Here is a 19,153-nt window from a genome sequence, read left to right on the forward strand (position 1 = left end):
TCCAAAATAATATTAAATTGTTAAAAGTAAATAAAAATTGCAGATATTAAAAAAGTACAGTATTGTGCAAAAGTAATGCAAACACCTGTCGATGAAATTCGACGAAATTCCTAGCTTTTCAACGAATTCTTGACCGAAACGAAACTTCGACAACATTTCTGCGAATTTTCGAGGCATGTATTGTTTTGAACGGCTTGAACTTTTGGCGACATATTCGAATGCGACTCAAAATTTAGAGCGAAACTTTGTTCTATGCAGCGAATATTTAGGGCGATAATTCGTTGCAATTGTTTATTCTTTCCAAAAGATTTGGCTGAATTTGTGGTTCAGTACTGCTCTATGTAAAACTCCCATGGAATTTCCCGCAACGATTTGAGTCCTCCGCGTGACCTATGTTGTTTGCAACCATGGCAACACTCAGTGTATTAATTGTGTCGATGCGTTTGGGATCATTTACGTACTCTACTTTTGGTAGTTATCGTGGCCAAAGTTTCAAATTATTCTACAAAAAAAACAAAAAAGCCCCTCCACAAGCAAGGCCTCCATCCAGCTGAAATACCGAAAGCGTTGAAACGCGATGGGTTACTAGGTTTTACTACGCGCATCATTTGAAAGTTGCATCTCACCAGTTTCGTGGTAAATTTACCTCGATTGGGAAGACCTCAAAAGCTGTCTATGGAAGCAAACAGTGTATGTAGAAACTGTGCAAAATAAGCATTGGCAAAAGATGCCAAAATTTACTCAAAAATATGGCAATGTGACCTAAATAATAGTTGTTTCAGCCGTCACTTACTAATATTCAGTATTTTGTTGCGATCTGCACTTGAATATTGTTGTGTGGTATGGCACTGCACCCTTCCCTCTTACGACTCTGAAGACTGTACATAGAAATGCACCTTGAAGACCATTGTACCTGCACTTTCATACAGAGAAGCTCTCCAATATCTTAAACTACCCAAATGAAATGGAAGATACCAAGAGGGGGCCCACTCTTCAAACATCTTCCTATAATGAGGGCATCTGCACACCATTACCAAACAAGAAACTCAAAGCACTAAACAATACCAAAGCATAGAATTAAAAGATTGTCATAGTTTTTTTCTCAAGTGCAATTTTATCTTTTAATAATCAAAATTATATTACATTGTTTAATTATAGAGCATATTTCTATATTTGATTTGTGAAATTATTTCTGGTTTTAAAATTTAATGTAAGAACATTGTAATTCATGTGTATGCAAGAATGTGGATATTAAATGTACCATTAATATTGTTATTATTATTATTATTATTATTATTATTATTATTATTATTACGTCTGTTCTTGACTTTGTTTCACCAAAATGTTGTTGCACTTTCTTGACTTCCAAAGCAGATGGATCAAAGGAATTGTTCTTTTATTACCAGACACTTATGAACCAAGTTTACATAATCAGCAATATTAAGATTACAGAGACTAACCCTTTGGCTTTAGGCTCGAAAACACCAATAAAAAGCAATATCAACAGCAGCAAAAGTGTTAGCATTTTGGATCTCATTAGATCCTTTCAAGATATGGTGCTTCTCCTTTATGGAAAGTAACTACAGTGTAGGCAGACAGGCATAGGTGTGATCAAATTTCAAGAGAAAATAATTCTGAGTGCAATGATTTTATCTGTTATGGGACATCAACACAACAAAACAAACAGTGTGTTATTAATAAGGTCTCTGTATTTATTTGATAATTTTGTCCATATTGTTTCCACAGCTTGCAAATGTAAGCAAGTATCGTGTCACCATGAGACTGTTGGGGGAGTTGATTATTGGTGGAGTTTTTCCAAAATTGTCTGAAGGCATTAAGACACTCAGTGCAATCCTTAGTAACATGGTAAACTGTGATAAAGAAAGCCATGTGTATGTACAGGTGATAAGCAGCTTTGCTCGTCATTGTGGGGAAGACTTTGCAGGCTTCACATCCAGGAAACAAAGGTTGATGTCTGAGAAACACAAAGTAACATTTCCAAAGTGTGGTATAGTGCCTGATGAGGATCAAGCAGTTATTCATCAACACTTTCTATCTTATTACAAGTCACTTTCCATCCATCTACTTAGAGCTCATAAGGATCTTCAAAACAGGGAGAGGCAGAATCGCCAAACTTTAATGGTTGGTGTTATACTTTGTTTATTGCTTTTGAGCTAAAATGTAGTTCTGTTTTCCATTATTGCTTTACTTTTGGAGTTATCATTGATTACTTAAATACAATTACCAGTAAATGTAAAGCACCTCAATCTCAGCTTTTCACATTCAAGCAAATGTTTAGACCTTGACACCCTAGAATATCCCATGGTCTAATGCGAATTTTTTAAAAAATTCTGATTTAAGCTTCAGCAGTGTTCAGTGCAGATTTCTTCACAACAAAATATATTGGCAATGATGATCACACTTGTACTGTAGCTATACAGTGCTGTTACTTATTGTGTTTTTGCAAAGGCAAGAAAATTACTCTCATTCAGTACCTCACGTCACCAGAGATATGAATTGGGAAGATGAAAAGTGCACTTCTTTATAATAGCTAAAAGTAGACTGAAGTAGTCTACCTGTGAAACACAGTGTTGTAAAATATATTTATCAAATGTTTCAAATTTTCCCACAGACAAAAGGTGAATTACACCCTGAACGAAAGGAGGCATTTGAAAAGGCACAGAAGGCATATGAGAAGCTGCTAGCCAATACATCCTCTTTAGCAGTGAGCATTTTTAATCATAACATGCTAGATGTTTTTCTTTTTCTGTATTGACATAAACAGCAGTGTAGACCCTTATACCTCTGTGCTTATCTTACCTTGCTAATGACTTTTGTGTGTTTGCTATGATTTGTTTAGGATATACTGGATGAAGACATGCCTGATTTGCCCCAGAATGGTAAGTGGTTGTCAGTCACAACAGCTATTCCTTTTATTCTGGTTTTACTCTGCTGTGCTCTGTTCTGAAGTGATCTATTAACTTTTAAAATCCTCAAATTGGGTAACTTGTAACTTCTCCCTGTAAATTCAGGACATTATTCAGTTAGAAGCTTGTTAGGAAGAGTGTGTTATTGTGATGGAAAATTAACTTCTGTTAACCTCAAGTTTTGCAACAAGGGACAATTTTTGCCTTTCTAGTTAACTGATTTCAGTGCAATTACATGCTTGTCATAGCTTTTAGGACAATTAATGATCAACAAGTTTATCATGGTTATGTTTATTAAGTCGCTTTTGTCCAGGTTTTTATGCATGAAAAATTTTGTAGAAGGTGCATTTGAAGGTGCATTTACCAAAATTTGTCAAGCTGCAACAAACCATCTGCACTTGTAAAATGTTGATGATGACAGAAACTTTGTCTAAATAAACAATTTTGTCGCTAGTGTGGAAAGGCCCCTACTGTCAATTCCATGAACATCTGCTTAATATACAGTAGTTTGAGCTCTGGTGTAATATATAACCTTTGAGCAGTAAGGTGTGGAACGCACTTAACTTTCATATTTTCTTATTTTTCTCATTCAAGAATCAAAGACTTCATTATTTGTTTCATCTTTGTATAGAGTTTGTCCAGCAAGAGGCTGAGGGAAGCACAATCGATGTGTTTAACCCTTTTAAACAATCAGAGGTACAGTGTGGCATGAAATCAACTTCAAGTCGAGCACAGTTCACATTCACCATATGACTTCCCTGTTTTTCTTCCATCTTTCTGTTGATTAAATAAATGTTCACTGCTTGATCTTTAGAAATTATAGAGTTTGAAACAAATCCTAACATTTCTCTAATGGAACTTTGTTCAATTGCTACTACACCATAACACTTTTTACAGTAGATAAAGTTATTATCAGCTCATATTTAAAAGCTTTCCAAGTGGACTTATTGAAGTATTCTCAGCCCATCCTTTGAGTCTGACCTATTTCTGAGGGGAATTCCTTGGTCATGGCAGAAAATGTCAGGGTTTTATACAGTCATGTAAAAATTTCTTGTTTTCTGGGAGCTAACTGTTTCAGTGGTGACAAGTATTGAACTTAATGCACCATGTAAAAAGCCAAGAAAATTACTTAAAATTATACTTAGGAACAGTTCAGAGATTCAAACCCACTTCAGTCTTGCTGAAAGTGTGTAAATAGTTAGTTACTAGATGGCATTGCTTTCATTTGTTATCAGGGTGGAATTTTTGTGTAAAGAGTAGGGAAATTTAGTTTCCTCAAGACAATTTTCCTACCCAATTGCAAAGCTTTGGTCTGAGATAAGTTTTTTATTTTTACTTCATTTTAACAATAAAAATCAGTATTGGTAAGGTATAAACTTAATATAGATCAGTTCAGACCTTTAATTTAAAAAAAGTAATTACTGATCTTCTAAACAGTATGATGGAAGTGCAGGCCTGTGGGAAGATGAGGAAACAAGGATCTTTTATGAAAACCTCAGAGACCTCAAGGCTTTCTTACCAAAGGTACATGAAAAAACTGATTCTATGATAACACTATATATATATATATATATATATATATATATATATATATATATATATATATATATATATATATTGCTGCTAGCATTATGCATGCTCACTAGTTTATCTAGTTTGAGCACTCTGGCATGGCTTAGATGAGACCACATGTGTGCGATCACTTGGGGTGGCTATATGGCCTTACCTCCATCCTAGCAGCAGCACTGCACTGATGAGGCCCAGAAGGCCGAAACAGTACTGTCTGCAGTTAGATATAGCTCTTTGGCATACAAAGCTTTGCTTTCATGTCCAAATTGAGCACTCTACTAGGATGAGTCATTGCTGCTAGCATTATGCATGCTCACTAGTTTATCTAGTTTGAGCACTCTGGCATGGCTTAGATGAGACCACATGTGTGCAATCACTTGGGGTGGCTATATGGCCTTACCTCCATCCTAGCATCAGCACTGCACTGATGAGGCCCAGAAGGCCGAAACAGTACTGTCTGCAGTTATATATATATATATATATATATATATATATATATATATATATATATATATATATATATATATATATATATATATATATATATATATACATACAACTAACTGCAGACAGTACTGTTTCGGCCTTCTGGGCCTCATCAGTGCAGTGCTGATGCTAGGATGGAGGTAAGGCTATATAGCCACCCTAAGTGATCTCACACGTGTGGTATCATCTAAGCCATGCCAGAGTGCTCAAACTAGATAAACTAGTGAGCATGCATAATGCCAGCAGCAATGACTCATCCTAGTAGAGTGCTCAATTTGGACATGAAAGCAAAGCTTTGTGTGCCAAAGAGCTATATCTATATATATATATATATATATATATACACCTAGTATTTCAAACTACTGACTAATTCAATCAAAGAACACTTTTCATTTTTTGTTATTGAAAAAGGTAATTTGTGCATAGTAATTGGCAGTGTTGGTGATGTAGTCTATTTGTGAATGGCACCTTTTTAGAAATGTTAGAGATCTCAGCCATCAATTTGGTAGTAAGGCAAGTGGTAAGCTCAGGTCATACTAATTGCAGGGATAATTGGCAAATGCATTTTGAAGTTACCATGATTATTAGTAACAGGACACCCGCAAGTAAATGAAAGCTATTGATTTCACCAGCAACAGTACATTTCTGTATCTTATTGTCAGATCTTGTACAAAGATGTTGGGAAAGATGAAGAAGAAGATGATGAAACAAATTCAGTTGCAGATGAAAAACTAGACATGCAAGAGCTGGAAAGTAAATTTTAGTTCTGGTGTTCTTGACATTTGTAACCAGCAAGGCAGTTTTGGGTATTTAGGTCTGATTATTAGTTTTGTAAATATGTTTACTGAAAAATTTACTCTTAACCCCTTGCTGGTAGGAGGATATTTTCCTGTATCATGTTCATAAAACTTCAACAGCCATATTTCTGATTTTTTTTAGTGAAAGTTGAGGAGTTTGAAGAGCTAGGTGATGACATTGGTGATGAGGAATTCAGTGGAAAAGAAAGTGAAGAAGGTACATACTTACATGCACTTAACTTTGAATTAGAGTCATTCATAAGTTCCTTTGCTGCTGTAACTCACACATTCATAATTATGACTATGAGACTGATGTCATAAAAATATAAGCTCTATTTAGCTAGTGGTTATCAAAGCTATTTGCAGTAATGATGCTACATGGTTAGCTTGTAACATGTACTTTAACTCTAGTGTACATGTTCCATACCATTAGGCTTCTTTTTATTGTTAATATCTGATGGTGGTGTGGAAATGCTCAACATCCAGGGAACTTAAAGTGATGATATTTTTCATTATGTCACATAAGTAGTAAGGGCACACTTTTACATTGACAGTGAACAACTCCTAGTAAAAAAAAATTTACCTTTTGTGAGCTGATTGGTCCTCCTAAAAATATAGCACAAGGGTTTGGTTTCTTAACTTTTGGAAATTAAGAGTTTGCTATCTTTTCATCCCATGCAGGCATATATTATCTAATACTGTTGGGGGATAGAACTTATTAGAATTCAAAAATGTTTTTGTTAATATCAGATGAAGATGACAGTTTATCTGGAGAAACACTAAGCTCATCCACTGGACAAGCTCTGGAGGCAATTATACAAAGACTACCCACATGTGTCAACAAGGACCTTATTGATGAGGTACATGTAATGCACAGTTCATGTTTTTCTACTAATGTTAAGTCGTTGTTTTGGATGTTTAATCATCACACTGTGTAAGCACATTGGTTGTTACCTTGCAAGTGGATGTTCCATCCAAAATCTTAATCATCCATTTTGACAAAAATTATGCCCCGCTCGTAGTTAACTTCTAGAGTAGTTCCCCAACAGTAATTCGTGAAATTTAATTTTCTGATTAACACCTAGGCATGCCATAAAAATTTGTGAAACAGAGTGGGATGAATTTGCTGTGACCTGCATGAACCCAAACTCAAAACTTTGGGTTAACAATACCTTTGGAACTACCTGCTATGTGAGAACAAATAAATGTCTTTTGCATATGTTGTATGTTTTTTTAGGTAGCAACAGAGTTTATGCAAACATGCAACACCAAGGGAAACAGAAAAAGGCTTTGCCATGCACTTTTTGGTGTTCCAAGGATACGGTAAGAATTATGTGTTTAATGAAAAAGACTGCAAAGTAATGGGGAAATGTTAAGGTTAGTCAAGTGTGCACAAATCTATACAGAGTAAGAACAAATTTGAAACCTGTTTTCTGTTTGTAGTATGTTGTCTTGAGAAATGAAATAGACCATTAAATGCTTGAGTTTTTTCTAAGTTTTAGAATTAGTACTACATATATAATCCAATGCCTTTTTTCCTTGTAAGGTTGGATCTGTTACCAATGTACGCTCGCCTGGTGGCCACTCTTGATCCCTGTGCTCCTGATCTTGCACCTGAGCTTATGCAGCAGCTGAAAGGAGAATTCAAATTTCGTGTAAGCAAGTTGAAGGAAAAATAGTTTTAAAAAAAATTATGGCAGCTTTTTATGTCTCATAAATACTTTGACTACTGATATGAGTTGAGTGATTTATTCTTTGTTTTATTTAGATACTCTAGCGGTTCCATGTTGTTTTATAGGTGCGTAAAAAGGATCAGATTAATGTTGAGTCAAAAATAAAGACCGTGAGATTCATAGGTAAGAACTATTTATGTTAACACATACTGCTTCTAGAGCAACCCTTCCAAAATGGAATATTTGTTAAGATAATTATTAGCAAATATAATTATAGTATAGTACCATGTATTTTGCACTTTCTTTCATTATTCCTGTAGGTGAATTAACTAAGTTCCATATGTTCCCAAAAGGAGAAGCTCTACACTGTTTGAAGGTGAGATGAAATTTTGTTCATCCCATTTGTACCCCACTGTTGCCTCACTCTGCCAAATGCTTTAACAGTAGGATATTTTTCTTGCAACATCCATCCTCTCCTAGAATTTAAGGGTACATCAGTCACTTAGTTGATTAATATATGAAGACTCTTAATCCTCTATTTCATGACTATCTTAAATCCTTTGCTCCTGTCTAAACAGCTTCAGGTCTGCTCAACGTTAGATTTCCAGCAGTTGGTCACTGCCGTCAAGAGTTGTCAAAATCATATAAATAAGAAGATAATGATTCTCTAGAACCTGAGCTTGCCATTTACAGATAGGAAATAGAGCTCAGTAAGAGTCATGATTGTGTATAAGACTACATTCTGTGGTTTGAAAATCAGCCACTTGAAACTTCTTACTATTGAATGAAAAACTGTTTGATGTTTGAAACAGTTTTTATTCAGGTTTCCGTGGTAAGCTAAGTTTTGAACAATGTAATTTACTTTGAGTAAAAATTTACATAGTGAAGGGTCACTGTCAGCTGGTTTTTAATTACAGAGCCCTTTGATCACTTCTCATCAATCAACAATTTAATTGGGTGAGCTTTCTGGGTAATAGTGATTTTTTATTTTTGGTCTCCTCTCAATTGTAAACTTTTTTCTGTCTAAGTTACATGAAATGAACTCTTTGATTTTTTATTTTAGATGCTTTTGGAAGATTTTACCCACCATAACATTGAGATGGCCTGTAACTTGTTGGAAGTGTGTGGCAGATTTCTGTACCGCTCACCAGACTCGCATATCAGAACTAAAAACTTGTTGGTGAGTTCAGTTTTGCAAGATTTTGTTGGGTAATTGTAATAGTAATGATTTTTATTGATTATCTATTTTTCAGTTATTTAGATTCATATAATATTTATCATTTTTGTGAGGAAATGAATGAGCCTTCCTATCCGTGATTGTACTGATAAAATTCATTTGTTTGGACAAATGTTGATAAGGTTAGGAATATGTATTATTTCAGGTGCATGTAATCATATAACAAATAAGCTGGCTGTTATTTTTGAGCTTCATAAACCTCCATTTTTTGTATTTTTGAATAAACGTGACTTCACATAAAGCCATAACTCTTTAAGTTACATGAAGTTATCTTACCGTCCGTAACTTATTGTCTCCCTTCCATACACAAGGAGCTGATGATGAGAAAGAAAGCTGTCCAGAATCTGGACAGTCGTCAGTTGACCTTGATTGAGAATGCGTTCTTCTACTGTAACCCTCCAGAAAGGCAAAAGGTGATTCTTATCAAAAAGCTTTCATCCTCACATCTTAGTGCCTCATATGAGAGAAGTTTAATCTTCGCATATTTTAAAGCTGGTCTTCAACATGTTATATACATAGTTTAAGTGTGTTATAATTTGCTTAATTTTCTCCTGTAACCATCTTTGTTTTTCTTAGGACCGTAATAATAAATAATAACTGCCCAGGGTATTGGGCTGTTCCTATTGATATTTATATATTCGTTGTCGAGTATGATAAATTTAAAAGTGTACTTTGTTGTACAAAACAGTCAAAGAAAGAATATTTCGTATAATTTCAGCTGATGTTATGTCACTTTGCTAACCACAACTCGTTGCTTGGTTAGTTTCAATTCCTTGAGCAATTGGCATTAATAAAAATCATAAGATATGGTTTATTGTCTATAGGTTGCTCAGAAAGAGCGTCCTCCGATGCAGGAGTACATCCGTAAATTACTCTACAAAGACCTCTCCAAAACCACAACAGAGAAGGTATATAGAATGAGAAAGATGGAAATTTTGAGTTCAGTAATGAAATAAAGACTTTTCTTAAGAGAAGGTATAGTGGTATAGAGTACACTGTGTGAGGTGGAGGGGTATAATAGTGCTCGTGAGAATCGTTTTGAAAAGTAGTGTTGTTAGTGACAGTGACTGATGATTGGAAGTCAGTGATAGTCACTATCAGAGTAAATTGAAGGGTTCTTTGTCAGATTTTTTAATTTTGCTTTCAAGGCTGGGTAATCACAGCTGACAAACGCTGCTACAGTCTTAATGCAAGGAACATGATTATCTCGGAAAAAGGCACAAGTCAGTTTCATAAACCAGACCTCGACTGACAGACAGTTTTTCATTTAAATTTGGTGATTACAGTTTACTTCTGCTTAGACTGTCGAAGCCGCCATAAAAACAGTACTTTTCAGGATCACTCGGTATAAAATCACAGAAATCGATCGGCTGAAGCAGCTCTTTAGATTGATGTTACCATAAAGAACTTAAGATAGTTGTACAGAGGCAAGCTTTGACTTCCTTTAAAGGTTTGGTATGAATGCAGTTGTAAAAAGATTTTTGCTAATTCAAGATTATTTACGCACCTTGGAAATTTAAAAAAGTGTAAATTCTGTTAAAGGATCAAAAGTTCGCTGTCAACTTACCAGAAGATCGAGAAGGTTTAAACATATGAAAAGAGTTGTGACATGAGCACTACTCAGCTGTAGTCTTTGTGACTATGCCCTGATTCATTTAGATATATGAGGTAAAATACTCAGTTGATTACGTTAGTTTTGATTATTTTCCGGCAGGTACTACGACAAATACGAAAACTACCCTGGAATGAACCACAGGTATATCTGTAAATCTGGTTGTTGAGGCGTTATCAGAACATTTTGAGAAAAGTTTGAATAATAGAAAAAATATATATTCATTTACTGAGCCAACTGTGATAAGTGCGAGGAGCTGGACCGTGCAGTGTGTGGAGAAAAATTGAGCGCGGAGCTGAAATGTGGCTTGGAGTTCAAAACCTAATTAATGCTTACCAACTTAACAGTTGACTCAGTAATTGCTGGGGGTTAGGAGCGTTACATACCAGGTTTGAATCTTCACTTCCGAGCCCAAGGACAGATGAACGATTGGGATATTAAAAATAATAACTGAGAAGAATGTGCTGCAGATGACCGTTTCTTGTATATGAGTTTGATGTCATAAGAGCGATTAATGTTCGGAGAAGTTATGAATTCATACTTGTACTCGTTAGATTTCGTTTTTCACATTCAAAATAGTCAGAAAAAAGAAGCCTGCTCGTTGTGGGATGAAGGGTGTTTTTTTTAATAAATGTATGTGTCAATTAATTTCTGGGTTTGATTTAAACTGCATTCTGTTCATTCTGTCGCGTAAGTAAGAACATAATGAAAGCTGAGCAAAACTTGTCTTGTCGTTTTGGAGTACGATACAAAGTTAGATTAACTTTTTGTTTATGTTCGCTATTCTTCAGTATCTTCTACAGTAGGATGTATCATATCGAATATGAAATTTTTTTCTTGTAATGAATCCTCTTTACTCCGTGCATTTTGTTTGGTTTGATGACTTTTCAGGTTGCTTTGTACGTAATAAAGTGTCTGATTCGTGTGTGGAACATCAAATACAACAGTGTACACTGCGCTGCCAATCTGTTGGCAGGCTTAGCACAGTATTATGTAAGTAACCATTGATCTTATCTTATCCATTTGTCTCATGATCATTTTTGCATGAGAAATACACTCAAAGCCAACAACCAAATAGTTTTATGACTGTTATATGTATTTCTAGATGTTTCGACAGCAGTTTTCTTTTTATCTTTTTTTTTCTTCTTTCTTTCTTTCTTTTTTATTTTGCTGCTTTGCAATTTTTATTGCCAGCTGAAAAAAAGTCAGTTTGTTCGTGGCAACCAGAGTTTTTCTTTCCTTCGCTATCTTCTTGACTCTGATTTTTGGTGTACCTTCCTTGTTTTCTTCTGTTCCTCGCTGCTTTTCTCTTGTCCCCTCTGTTCATCTGGTCTCCTCTACTCTCTAAACCACCCCTCTTTCCTGCTTATGATTTTGGGCATGATTGATGCCTATCTCATATAAAGTAATTTTACCACAATTTTAGGAGGACTTTGGCCTGTATGTCGTTGATGGAGTTTTGGAAGAGATTCGTCTTGGAATGGAGGTAAAAAGTCAGTCTAAATGCCTTAAAATGAGTTGGCTCTATTGGTGCGGTTGAAATGCCGAGAAGCAGGGTCTTTTTTAATATGCACCAAAAACAAGAAATTCACACCCTCGTAAGAGCCCTTATTTTGTTTCGTTTCCAAAGAGCGGACTACTAAATGGCACAGAATCCTCACCACTATCTTCGTTTTTCTTCAGGCTCTAACTCTAACAGATTGGAGAATTCTTTGGCTTTAACTCCTCCCTTGTGCTTTAACATTTCTTAATGAAAAGCTTAAGTTCACCCTGCTGAGCAGTGTTCAAGAGCGGTATAATCTACTTTCACAATGCTTTTCTCTCCGTGTAGGAATGTTAATGGTTGTGACGGAATGTTGAGGGGGGGGGGGAGTGGGGGTTGCGATAACCAGTATCCCTTCCTGGAGGAGCAGCAACACTTTCCTAGTCGCTAAATGCTGCGTAATCTCAGTTGTATAAGCTGTGGCAGCTATGCGTGTCGGTCCCTGTTCATTCCCGGCTTACAGTATACGTACATTGTCGTTCATTTTACACATTTTACAAACGTGATTTCCCTTTAGACAAACCTGCAGAAGATGAACCAGCGTCGTGTGAGCTGTGTGAAGTTTTTGGGTGAGCTTTATAACTACAGATTAGTGGAGTCACGTGTCATATTCAGCACCCTTTATTCCTTTATCACCTTTGGAAACAACCAGGAAGGTCAGTGAGAAGTAATACTTAAAATAAATGCCTAAACAATGCTAAGTTTAATTGCCCTAAGACAACGAAGGAATATGGTGCAAAAAGTACGTCATAAAATAACTTGTTGCATTCATTCTAAAGCTATTTTCTAGGGGTTTGCGCTTAAATTTTCACGCATCTTCCTTTTCTCATTCTTATCAGTGTTGTCACCAAACTCATTGCGCCCAAATTCTTTTTCTTGTAACATCGTGACAATCACTATCAGAGCTATGTGCCAAAAACGCAACAAACTCAACGAGCGATAACAACTGCGTGGGACTTCCACAAGTGAATTTTTAAAAAGAGCAATATTAAAAACGCGCGGCTTGGGATCACGCTTAATAAGGTTGAATTGATTTTTTTTCCTTTCTCTCTACCGTGGGTTTTGATCCTTTTCTAGGGCTTACTATCCTTGTCTACTTACAGTAGGTAAATCCGGTGTTGTTTCTTGACAACAGGTGTTGTTTCAGTGCTGGATCCTCCTGAACATCTGTTCCGTATCCGTCTGATGTGTACTTTACTCGACACCTGTGGACAGTATTTTGATCATGGAAATTATAAGAAGAAACTTGACTGCTTTCTTGTCTACTTTCAAGTAAGATGAAAGCTGAGCCTACTTTTTCAATTGTAGGCCAGTGGCTTAATTATCTTTTTTTCTTTGAAAGATATGTTGATTTTGCGTTTTCAAATACCTTGTGAACCTTTCGCAAGTGACTGGTACATTTACGAAACACAACATGACGTAGAATGGAGACGAGACATCACTAATTTCAGCTGTCGATGTTCGAGCTGACGTCTAAGGTTAGAATTCAAGAAAGCCATTTGTGTAGGTTGTCACGTTCGTTCCTAGTGGGACAGCGTAATCACTTTTTGCGCGCGCTGGTCATCAAATATCTCTGTGTTAATTGCTAAATCTCTACAATGTCAGTTTCTGTGATCGCTTAGTACAAGAGTTTCGAATTTTTTTACAATCGAAAGTTAATCTTGATTGATTGTGACGCATGGTGGACACTAACGTTAGGTGTTCGCCTTGTGTGGTTGCACCATACAGCTTTATAAGAAAGCGTCATGATTGTTTTACTAGTGCTACATCCTGAAGAAGAAAGCCGATCCCATATGGAATGAAGGACACCCATTTCCGCGTGATGTTGATTACATGATTGCTGACACTCTTGAGTCTCTTCGCCCCAAACTCACCATCTTTGCAAGCCTGGAGCAAGCTGTTGAAACTCTTGAAAAGTTGAACAAAGAGCATCAAGAACAGATAGGTTAGTGTGGTGTGGTTATTCAAGCTAAATGGTATCCTGTTTAAATTTCACATCGCCTTTATGGCGCTTTTCGATTGGATATTATAAAATAAGGAACAACATCCAAAGAAGCCATTGGGAATTTAAAATGCACAGATGTAAACGACCTAAGTGGAGAGGAACGCAAATAATAATGTCGCATTTGATTAGGTTTGTCTCTGTTTGGTTGAGTAGCTAGTGCGAGTTTTGCAAGGGGCAAAGTGATGCAAAACCGTTGTATCGAGGGTTTTTTTTTTTCCTTTTCGACACCCAATTGTAAGTTGCTCCAAAAATAGAACGTTTTGAGTTCTTATGGTATGTTTTAATAAACAGGTATAAGGCTACTTACAAAAATAAGCAAACGTGATATTTTTTTTGTCCGCTTGTCCGCGGGGGAAAAAAGATCTTTTTTACTGTGAGTTCGGTCAACTTTGAAATAAGAAGAGTAGACGGAAAAAAATATTAGATTTTTTTTGTAGTAGTATACGACTGGTTAGTTCTTGACACTTCAGCAGTTGAGTGAAAGAAACCTATAAAAACAACTCAGGGACCAAAACCCATCGGTTTTCCGCGATATTAATCCAGTGCTCAATCAACTGAGCAAATACCCCTATGGCCCTTATATTTAAGACAGTCATCAGGGCTCGGCACGGCTCTTATTTTCCTGCCAGTCAAGAAACTTATTTGCGAGATAGACGAAGCCTTAGATCATCCGCACTTTATTCCAATGAAGGCCGTGAAATCAATGTTTAATATGGCTGATTCAAGCTGTTGTTTCATTTCTCTGTAGAGAAAGCCACTCCCATTGAGCAAGACACTAACATCCCAGAACACGATTCAACTCCAATGCCAATTCCTAGCATGTCTTACAGCAAAGTTGTCACAGAATCTCCAGCTGCCTCGCTAAGTAACTCTCCTTGCCAGTCCCCTATGCTGCGCGAAGAAGATGAACACAGTGAGACTGGGGAGAGTGAAGGTGAAGACGAAGAAGACGATGAGGGACGTGGTACCCATGGGACGGAAAATGATAAAGAAATTACTGAAGTGGACATAAATGATGTGGATATGAACAAGGTGTTTTGCCGTAAATGCTTCAAATTCTGAATAACTTCTGTACAAAAATAGTAGTCTGAGATGTAACAACTGTTTATGGTCAAATAGATGTTATCAGCAGGTCAGACCCCAAACGTCTGAGCCGTTCGACCAGCAAAGTAGGGTTAGGCTACTGTTTCCTTTTCATCGTCTTCCTTGAAGAACAAAACAGTTGAGCCGTGTGTTTCTCCAAGTTTGCTCTAAAAGACGTCGGGTAGATTTTTCGATTTTTATGTAATTTTGCGATCATCCTACTTTCTTAGTTGAGAAGTGTGAACCTTACTACGTTCCGTGGCCTTCTCCTGCAGGTGAAAGTCCTTAGTCCTCCAAAGCAGGAACAAACCGTCGAAGACAAGGCGTTTCTTGCAGCCTTTGATAAGTTGATGTTAGATGACATTCAGAATCGCCGGGAAGAAAACCCCAAGGTATTTAGAATGAAGCAAACACCAGCTGCAATGTCCTTTTATCTTTCCACCTTTTGCTCAATTACCTACCAAGCCTGTAGAAAGTGTAATTAAAGTTACATGTGTCATCTTTTTTTGATTTTGTCAGTCTTCTCTGCTTCTGACTCAACGATTGATGTTTTCGCGTTTTCGAGTACGGTAATATTCTCCTCCTTCCCTATCCCATATTGGTTACCCTGTTAGATGACAAATGGCGAGAAGACAAACTGTAAACGGGTATTGTAGCGGGCTTTTCAAGGTTAGAAGAAATTGGTGTTATCTGCAAGGCTCAAAGAGACCATAACTGAACCATTTGCAGTCGTGCTGTTGCTGTTTCTTTCTCTTTTTGTTGTCGCCCTAATTCGCTTTATTATCTCTCAGGTGCCGAGTTTGGATGTAGCAGTTCCAATGCACCTGAAAGGACAGAGAGCTCGTCACAACAGTTTGACTGAAGAGAGCGAAAACCTAAACTTTGTTGTCATGCTGAAAAAGGGAAATAAACAACAATTTAAAGGCAAGCAAGTTCTTTTCGTGAGAATTATATTTATTTATCTAAAAGTTGTAGCGCGTTTCAAGTTTGGATTCATACTAAGGTTCTTCACTTCCGTGATTCTATTGAAATGGCACATACCTTAAAGAATACGTTATTACCTTAGCAGCCGAGCTCAGACTGACAAAATGTCTTATCTTATTATCTAACTTGGTTACTAGCTGGGCCCTTTTCCTCGTTTATCTTTTAAGGGCCCAAAAAGTTTAATTTTGTTTGCTGGGTCTCATTCAAAATCGAGTTTTGAAATGCAATACTAGGAAATGACATAGAATTAACTGGTTTTTGAGCTTAAGACCCGAACTATTATTCCGTAGAATTAGATTGAAAATGCCTATAGAAATGCCTGGCAACACACCTTTTTTAATTAATAATTAGTGAAATCAGCGGCTGTTCAGTGTTTGCTTCTGCTCCATTTTGCTATTGCTTCAGCCGTCTATTTATGTATATCTTCAGTCGTATATTTTAACGTATAAGGGCAATTCACCAATGCTGCCCTATAGAACTCGACGTAGTCTTTATAATAAGAGGATCCTTACAATAATAAGGTTTTTATTCCCCGAATGAACAGATCTTCAGATTCCTCTTAGTTCTGGTCTGGCGGCAAACATCCGGGACAGACAAATGGCTGAACAACAGGAACAGGAAGAGGTCAAGAGATTGGTGTTAGATTACAATCAGAGACAAGAAGAAGAGATTTATAATGGTATTGTATTCAACCACTGCTATCATTCTCCATCTTACACTAGTGGCAGTTGTAATATGTAAGAATTAGTTCTTGTTCGGGGCAACCGGGAAATCTGACTTTTGACTCGTGTCAAAGATGGCAGTACAAGACAAAGACCTGCTGAGAATATTAATATTGTGAAAAGAGCGAAAAACGAAAGCACTGAATGGAGTGCTTTGACACCGCTCAATTTACTTCAAAACTTGAATCTGCGTGGCATAAGATTCCCAAGTAATTCAAGAATACTGATTGAATGTATTTCTTACGGCTGTATTTTGATTTTCCGTAGAGATGCTAGCTCAGCAAAGACAGGCTGGTTCTGAACAGTCGTCAAGGTCTCACCATCGCTATAACAAGAGACGACCTCCAGAGGGCAATGACACCAGCCTTGTGTTTGCAAACTTAACCAGGTAGAAATTGTTCCATTATTTTAACACAGCACTAGGAATTTAATGAACAATTTTTACCGCAATGTTTTCAGATAGAAATGTAACCACGATAAAGCATTCCTTTTAGAGGACCTCCTAATCTATTTGTAAAGAATATTTAAGCCGTTAAGATGTGCAAAGTTACACTTACCTGATTTAACCTTGTTAAACGGTTTTTCATTCGTAGTCAAGCTCTCTGTTCTCAGGCAACTGTTAATGGTGTTACAACGGACTGCTTTAGGAAAAATCATTTATAGTAAGCGTAGAACCTTCCCGTAAGATGCTTGATGACTGCGTCTTGTAGTCAACGGATATAAATTCCTTCTAAATTCTCGTGTTCTAGGAGACGTTGAGCACAATGGAAGGGGTGAAGTGTGGCGCGTAACCACTGAAGTGACTCCCCATGGGCGCAGCACGAGAGCAACCCATGTCTCCCGGCTTGGTCAGTCACTCAGTCTGCACCACAGGTTATCCGTTCGTGGTTTGTCATATCATACAAAGTCTTCGGGGGAATTGTTTGAATGCCTGCAAACTATTACCAAAATTCATGCCGTTCGCAGGAAGAATTTTAGAGGGGCTCTGTCAAAAGCAAACTGCTAAGTATGAAATAGAACGTAGTCACTCTTGCGTTCATTTTAGTCAATAAAGTCTTTTGAACGTGCGAAGGCTTTGAGTTCAAACGTTTTGGATACTTATTAGCTGCCAAGACTTTTTTCGTGTTTGTCTTGATATTAATTGGTTGAGCTACGAAAATTTCTTTATAAAAGGAGCATAAGACAAACTTTTGACTACGTTCCTACGTTTTGATATCGTATTTAACCATTATTAATAGCCGAGTTATAGTTTGTCTAAAAAATATATTAGCGTATTTCTGAGTTAATGCACTTGTTTTTTGATCTAGTCTTATGTAAAAATTGTAAAGAAAATAAATGTGCGTAAGGTTGATTACGCTGCATTTCACATTGTTGGTTGATACATCACACTCGACATTGCTCGGAAATAATAGATCGTAGTCTTCGAAGGAATTGCCTCGGAGATATGGTATGCTGTTTTCCTCAGCTTGCTGGCGCTTACAGACCCAGATTTTCGTCACTGCCGTGTCGTCCCAGACGGCGTAGAGTTTAGCAGTGTGGCTCTCGCAAAAGGCGCTCTAAGTGTTCTTCGCTCGTTGACCTTAAAATTTTAAACTACTCAGCCGTGTAGAGACTCTCCTACTGGTTAGATCCGTCCCACTGTCCCATCCCAGATGGATTCCCGCGTGAAACCACACGATTGCAGCCCCTTCGCTTGAGAGGTGGCTATGATACAGTAGGACGCCGTTGTAAACTCTAATATTTTCAAAGTAACTTCTGGTCATGAAGCCTCTTCTATTACGACAGCCAGTTCCAGTGTTCCCTTATTTAAAATTTTAATGATGGCTGATGGGTCCAACAACAATTGTGCTCATCAGAAGTTTGTATTGGTAATAACATGATTTAAAGTGCATTTTGATGTTAATCAGCGCAAGAAAATTTTTCGAAGACACCAAAAAAATTGCGCGAACCCGTTCGGCATCTTTCAAAAATTTATAAGTGCTTATTGCACCAAATTGCAAGAGAAATCATTTTAATATTTGTTAATAATGTACACGAATAAACGTCACAGAAAGTCAAGAAATTTTTAAAGAGTGTGCGCGCTGTTTGTAATTTGCACTCGTGTTACACGAGAATGCAATCGCTTTCAGCCAATCAGAAGCGCGGTAATTGTTTATGTACATTGTATTAAAAACCCGTATTAAGTTCTCCACTGATAGTGCATTTCGCTGTTAGCTCTTCGTGCCTATCGAAACGAGGGACCAAAAATTTCATTTTAACTCAAATGAGACGTACAAAGTTTCGTCGAGGTGAATAACTGGGATATTCGGAGTTTGAGTAGGCAATCAGAGCGCACCCTCGACGCCAGCCATAAACAGAAAAAAAGACATTTCAAATACACTTGATAGAGTGTTTGAGCTTTCAATATATTTTTCCTCCAGAGGGCTTATTATTTATGGCAGTGGAACTAAAATCAAATAAATTCTCATCCTTCAGCTGGTCTTTATCTCTTCATTACTTCCATCCGGTAAACAAA

The 19,153-nt window shown here is 37.0% G+C and overlaps 1 protein-coding gene across 5 annotated transcripts in view; it reads left to right on the forward strand.

Moving 5' to 3' along the window:
* LOC113665619 (regulator of nonsense transcripts 2) overlaps positions 1-18,004 on the forward strand; it is a 28,720-nt gene extending 10,716 nt beyond the window's left edge. For 2 of the 5 annotated variants that reach the window (XM_089207632.1, XM_089207633.1), the window contains exons 9-35: positions 1,747-2,142; positions 2,633-2,725; positions 2,861-2,900; positions 3,559-3,623; positions 4,365-4,451; positions 5,645-5,735; positions 5,922-5,996; positions 6,530-6,639; positions 7,017-7,102; positions 7,326-7,434; positions 7,578-7,635; positions 7,773-7,828; positions 8,516-8,632; positions 9,001-9,102; positions 9,514-9,597; positions 10,404-10,445; positions 11,193-11,294; positions 11,728-11,787; positions 12,362-12,500; positions 12,980-13,116; positions 13,606-13,789; positions 14,598-14,881; positions 15,163-15,324; positions 15,724-15,856; positions 16,461-16,595; positions 16,906-17,026; positions 17,388-18,004. In XM_089207632.1, coding sequence (XP_089063758.1) covers positions 1,747-2,142; positions 2,633-2,725; positions 2,861-2,900; positions 3,559-3,623; positions 4,365-4,451; positions 5,645-5,735; positions 5,922-5,996; positions 6,530-6,639; positions 7,017-7,102; positions 7,326-7,434; positions 7,578-7,635; positions 7,773-7,828; positions 8,516-8,632; positions 9,001-9,102; positions 9,514-9,597; positions 10,404-10,445; positions 11,193-11,294; positions 11,728-11,787; positions 12,362-12,500; positions 12,980-13,116; positions 13,606-13,789; positions 14,598-14,881; positions 15,163-15,324; positions 15,724-15,856; positions 16,461-16,595; positions 16,906-17,026; positions 17,388-17,397 — 3,078 coding nt within the window. In that variant the 3' untranslated portion in view covers positions 17,398-18,004. Of the gene's footprint in view, positions 1-1,746; positions 2,143-2,632; positions 2,726-2,860; positions 2,901-3,558; positions 3,624-4,364; positions 4,452-5,644; positions 5,736-5,921; positions 5,997-6,529; positions 6,640-7,016; positions 7,103-7,325; positions 7,435-7,577; positions 7,636-7,772; positions 7,829-8,515; positions 8,633-9,000; positions 9,103-9,513; positions 9,598-10,403; positions 10,446-11,192; positions 11,295-11,727; positions 11,788-12,361; positions 12,501-12,979; positions 13,117-13,605; positions 13,790-14,597; positions 14,882-15,162; positions 15,325-15,723; positions 15,857-16,460; positions 16,596-16,905; positions 17,031-17,387 lie in introns of those variants that run through there. The other 3 variants (XM_027181336.2, XM_027181337.2, XM_089207634.1) reach the window with 2 other exon arrangements.
* The last annotated feature ends 1,149 nt before the right edge of the window (positions 18,005-19,153 follow it).

Source organism: Pocillopora damicornis, chromosome 5 (assembly GCF_964200805.1).
Source record: "Pocillopora damicornis chromosome 5, jaPocDami1.2, whole genome shotgun sequence".
Lineage (NCBI taxonomy): Eukaryota > Metazoa > Cnidaria > Anthozoa > Scleractinia > Pocilloporidae > Pocillopora > Pocillopora damicornis.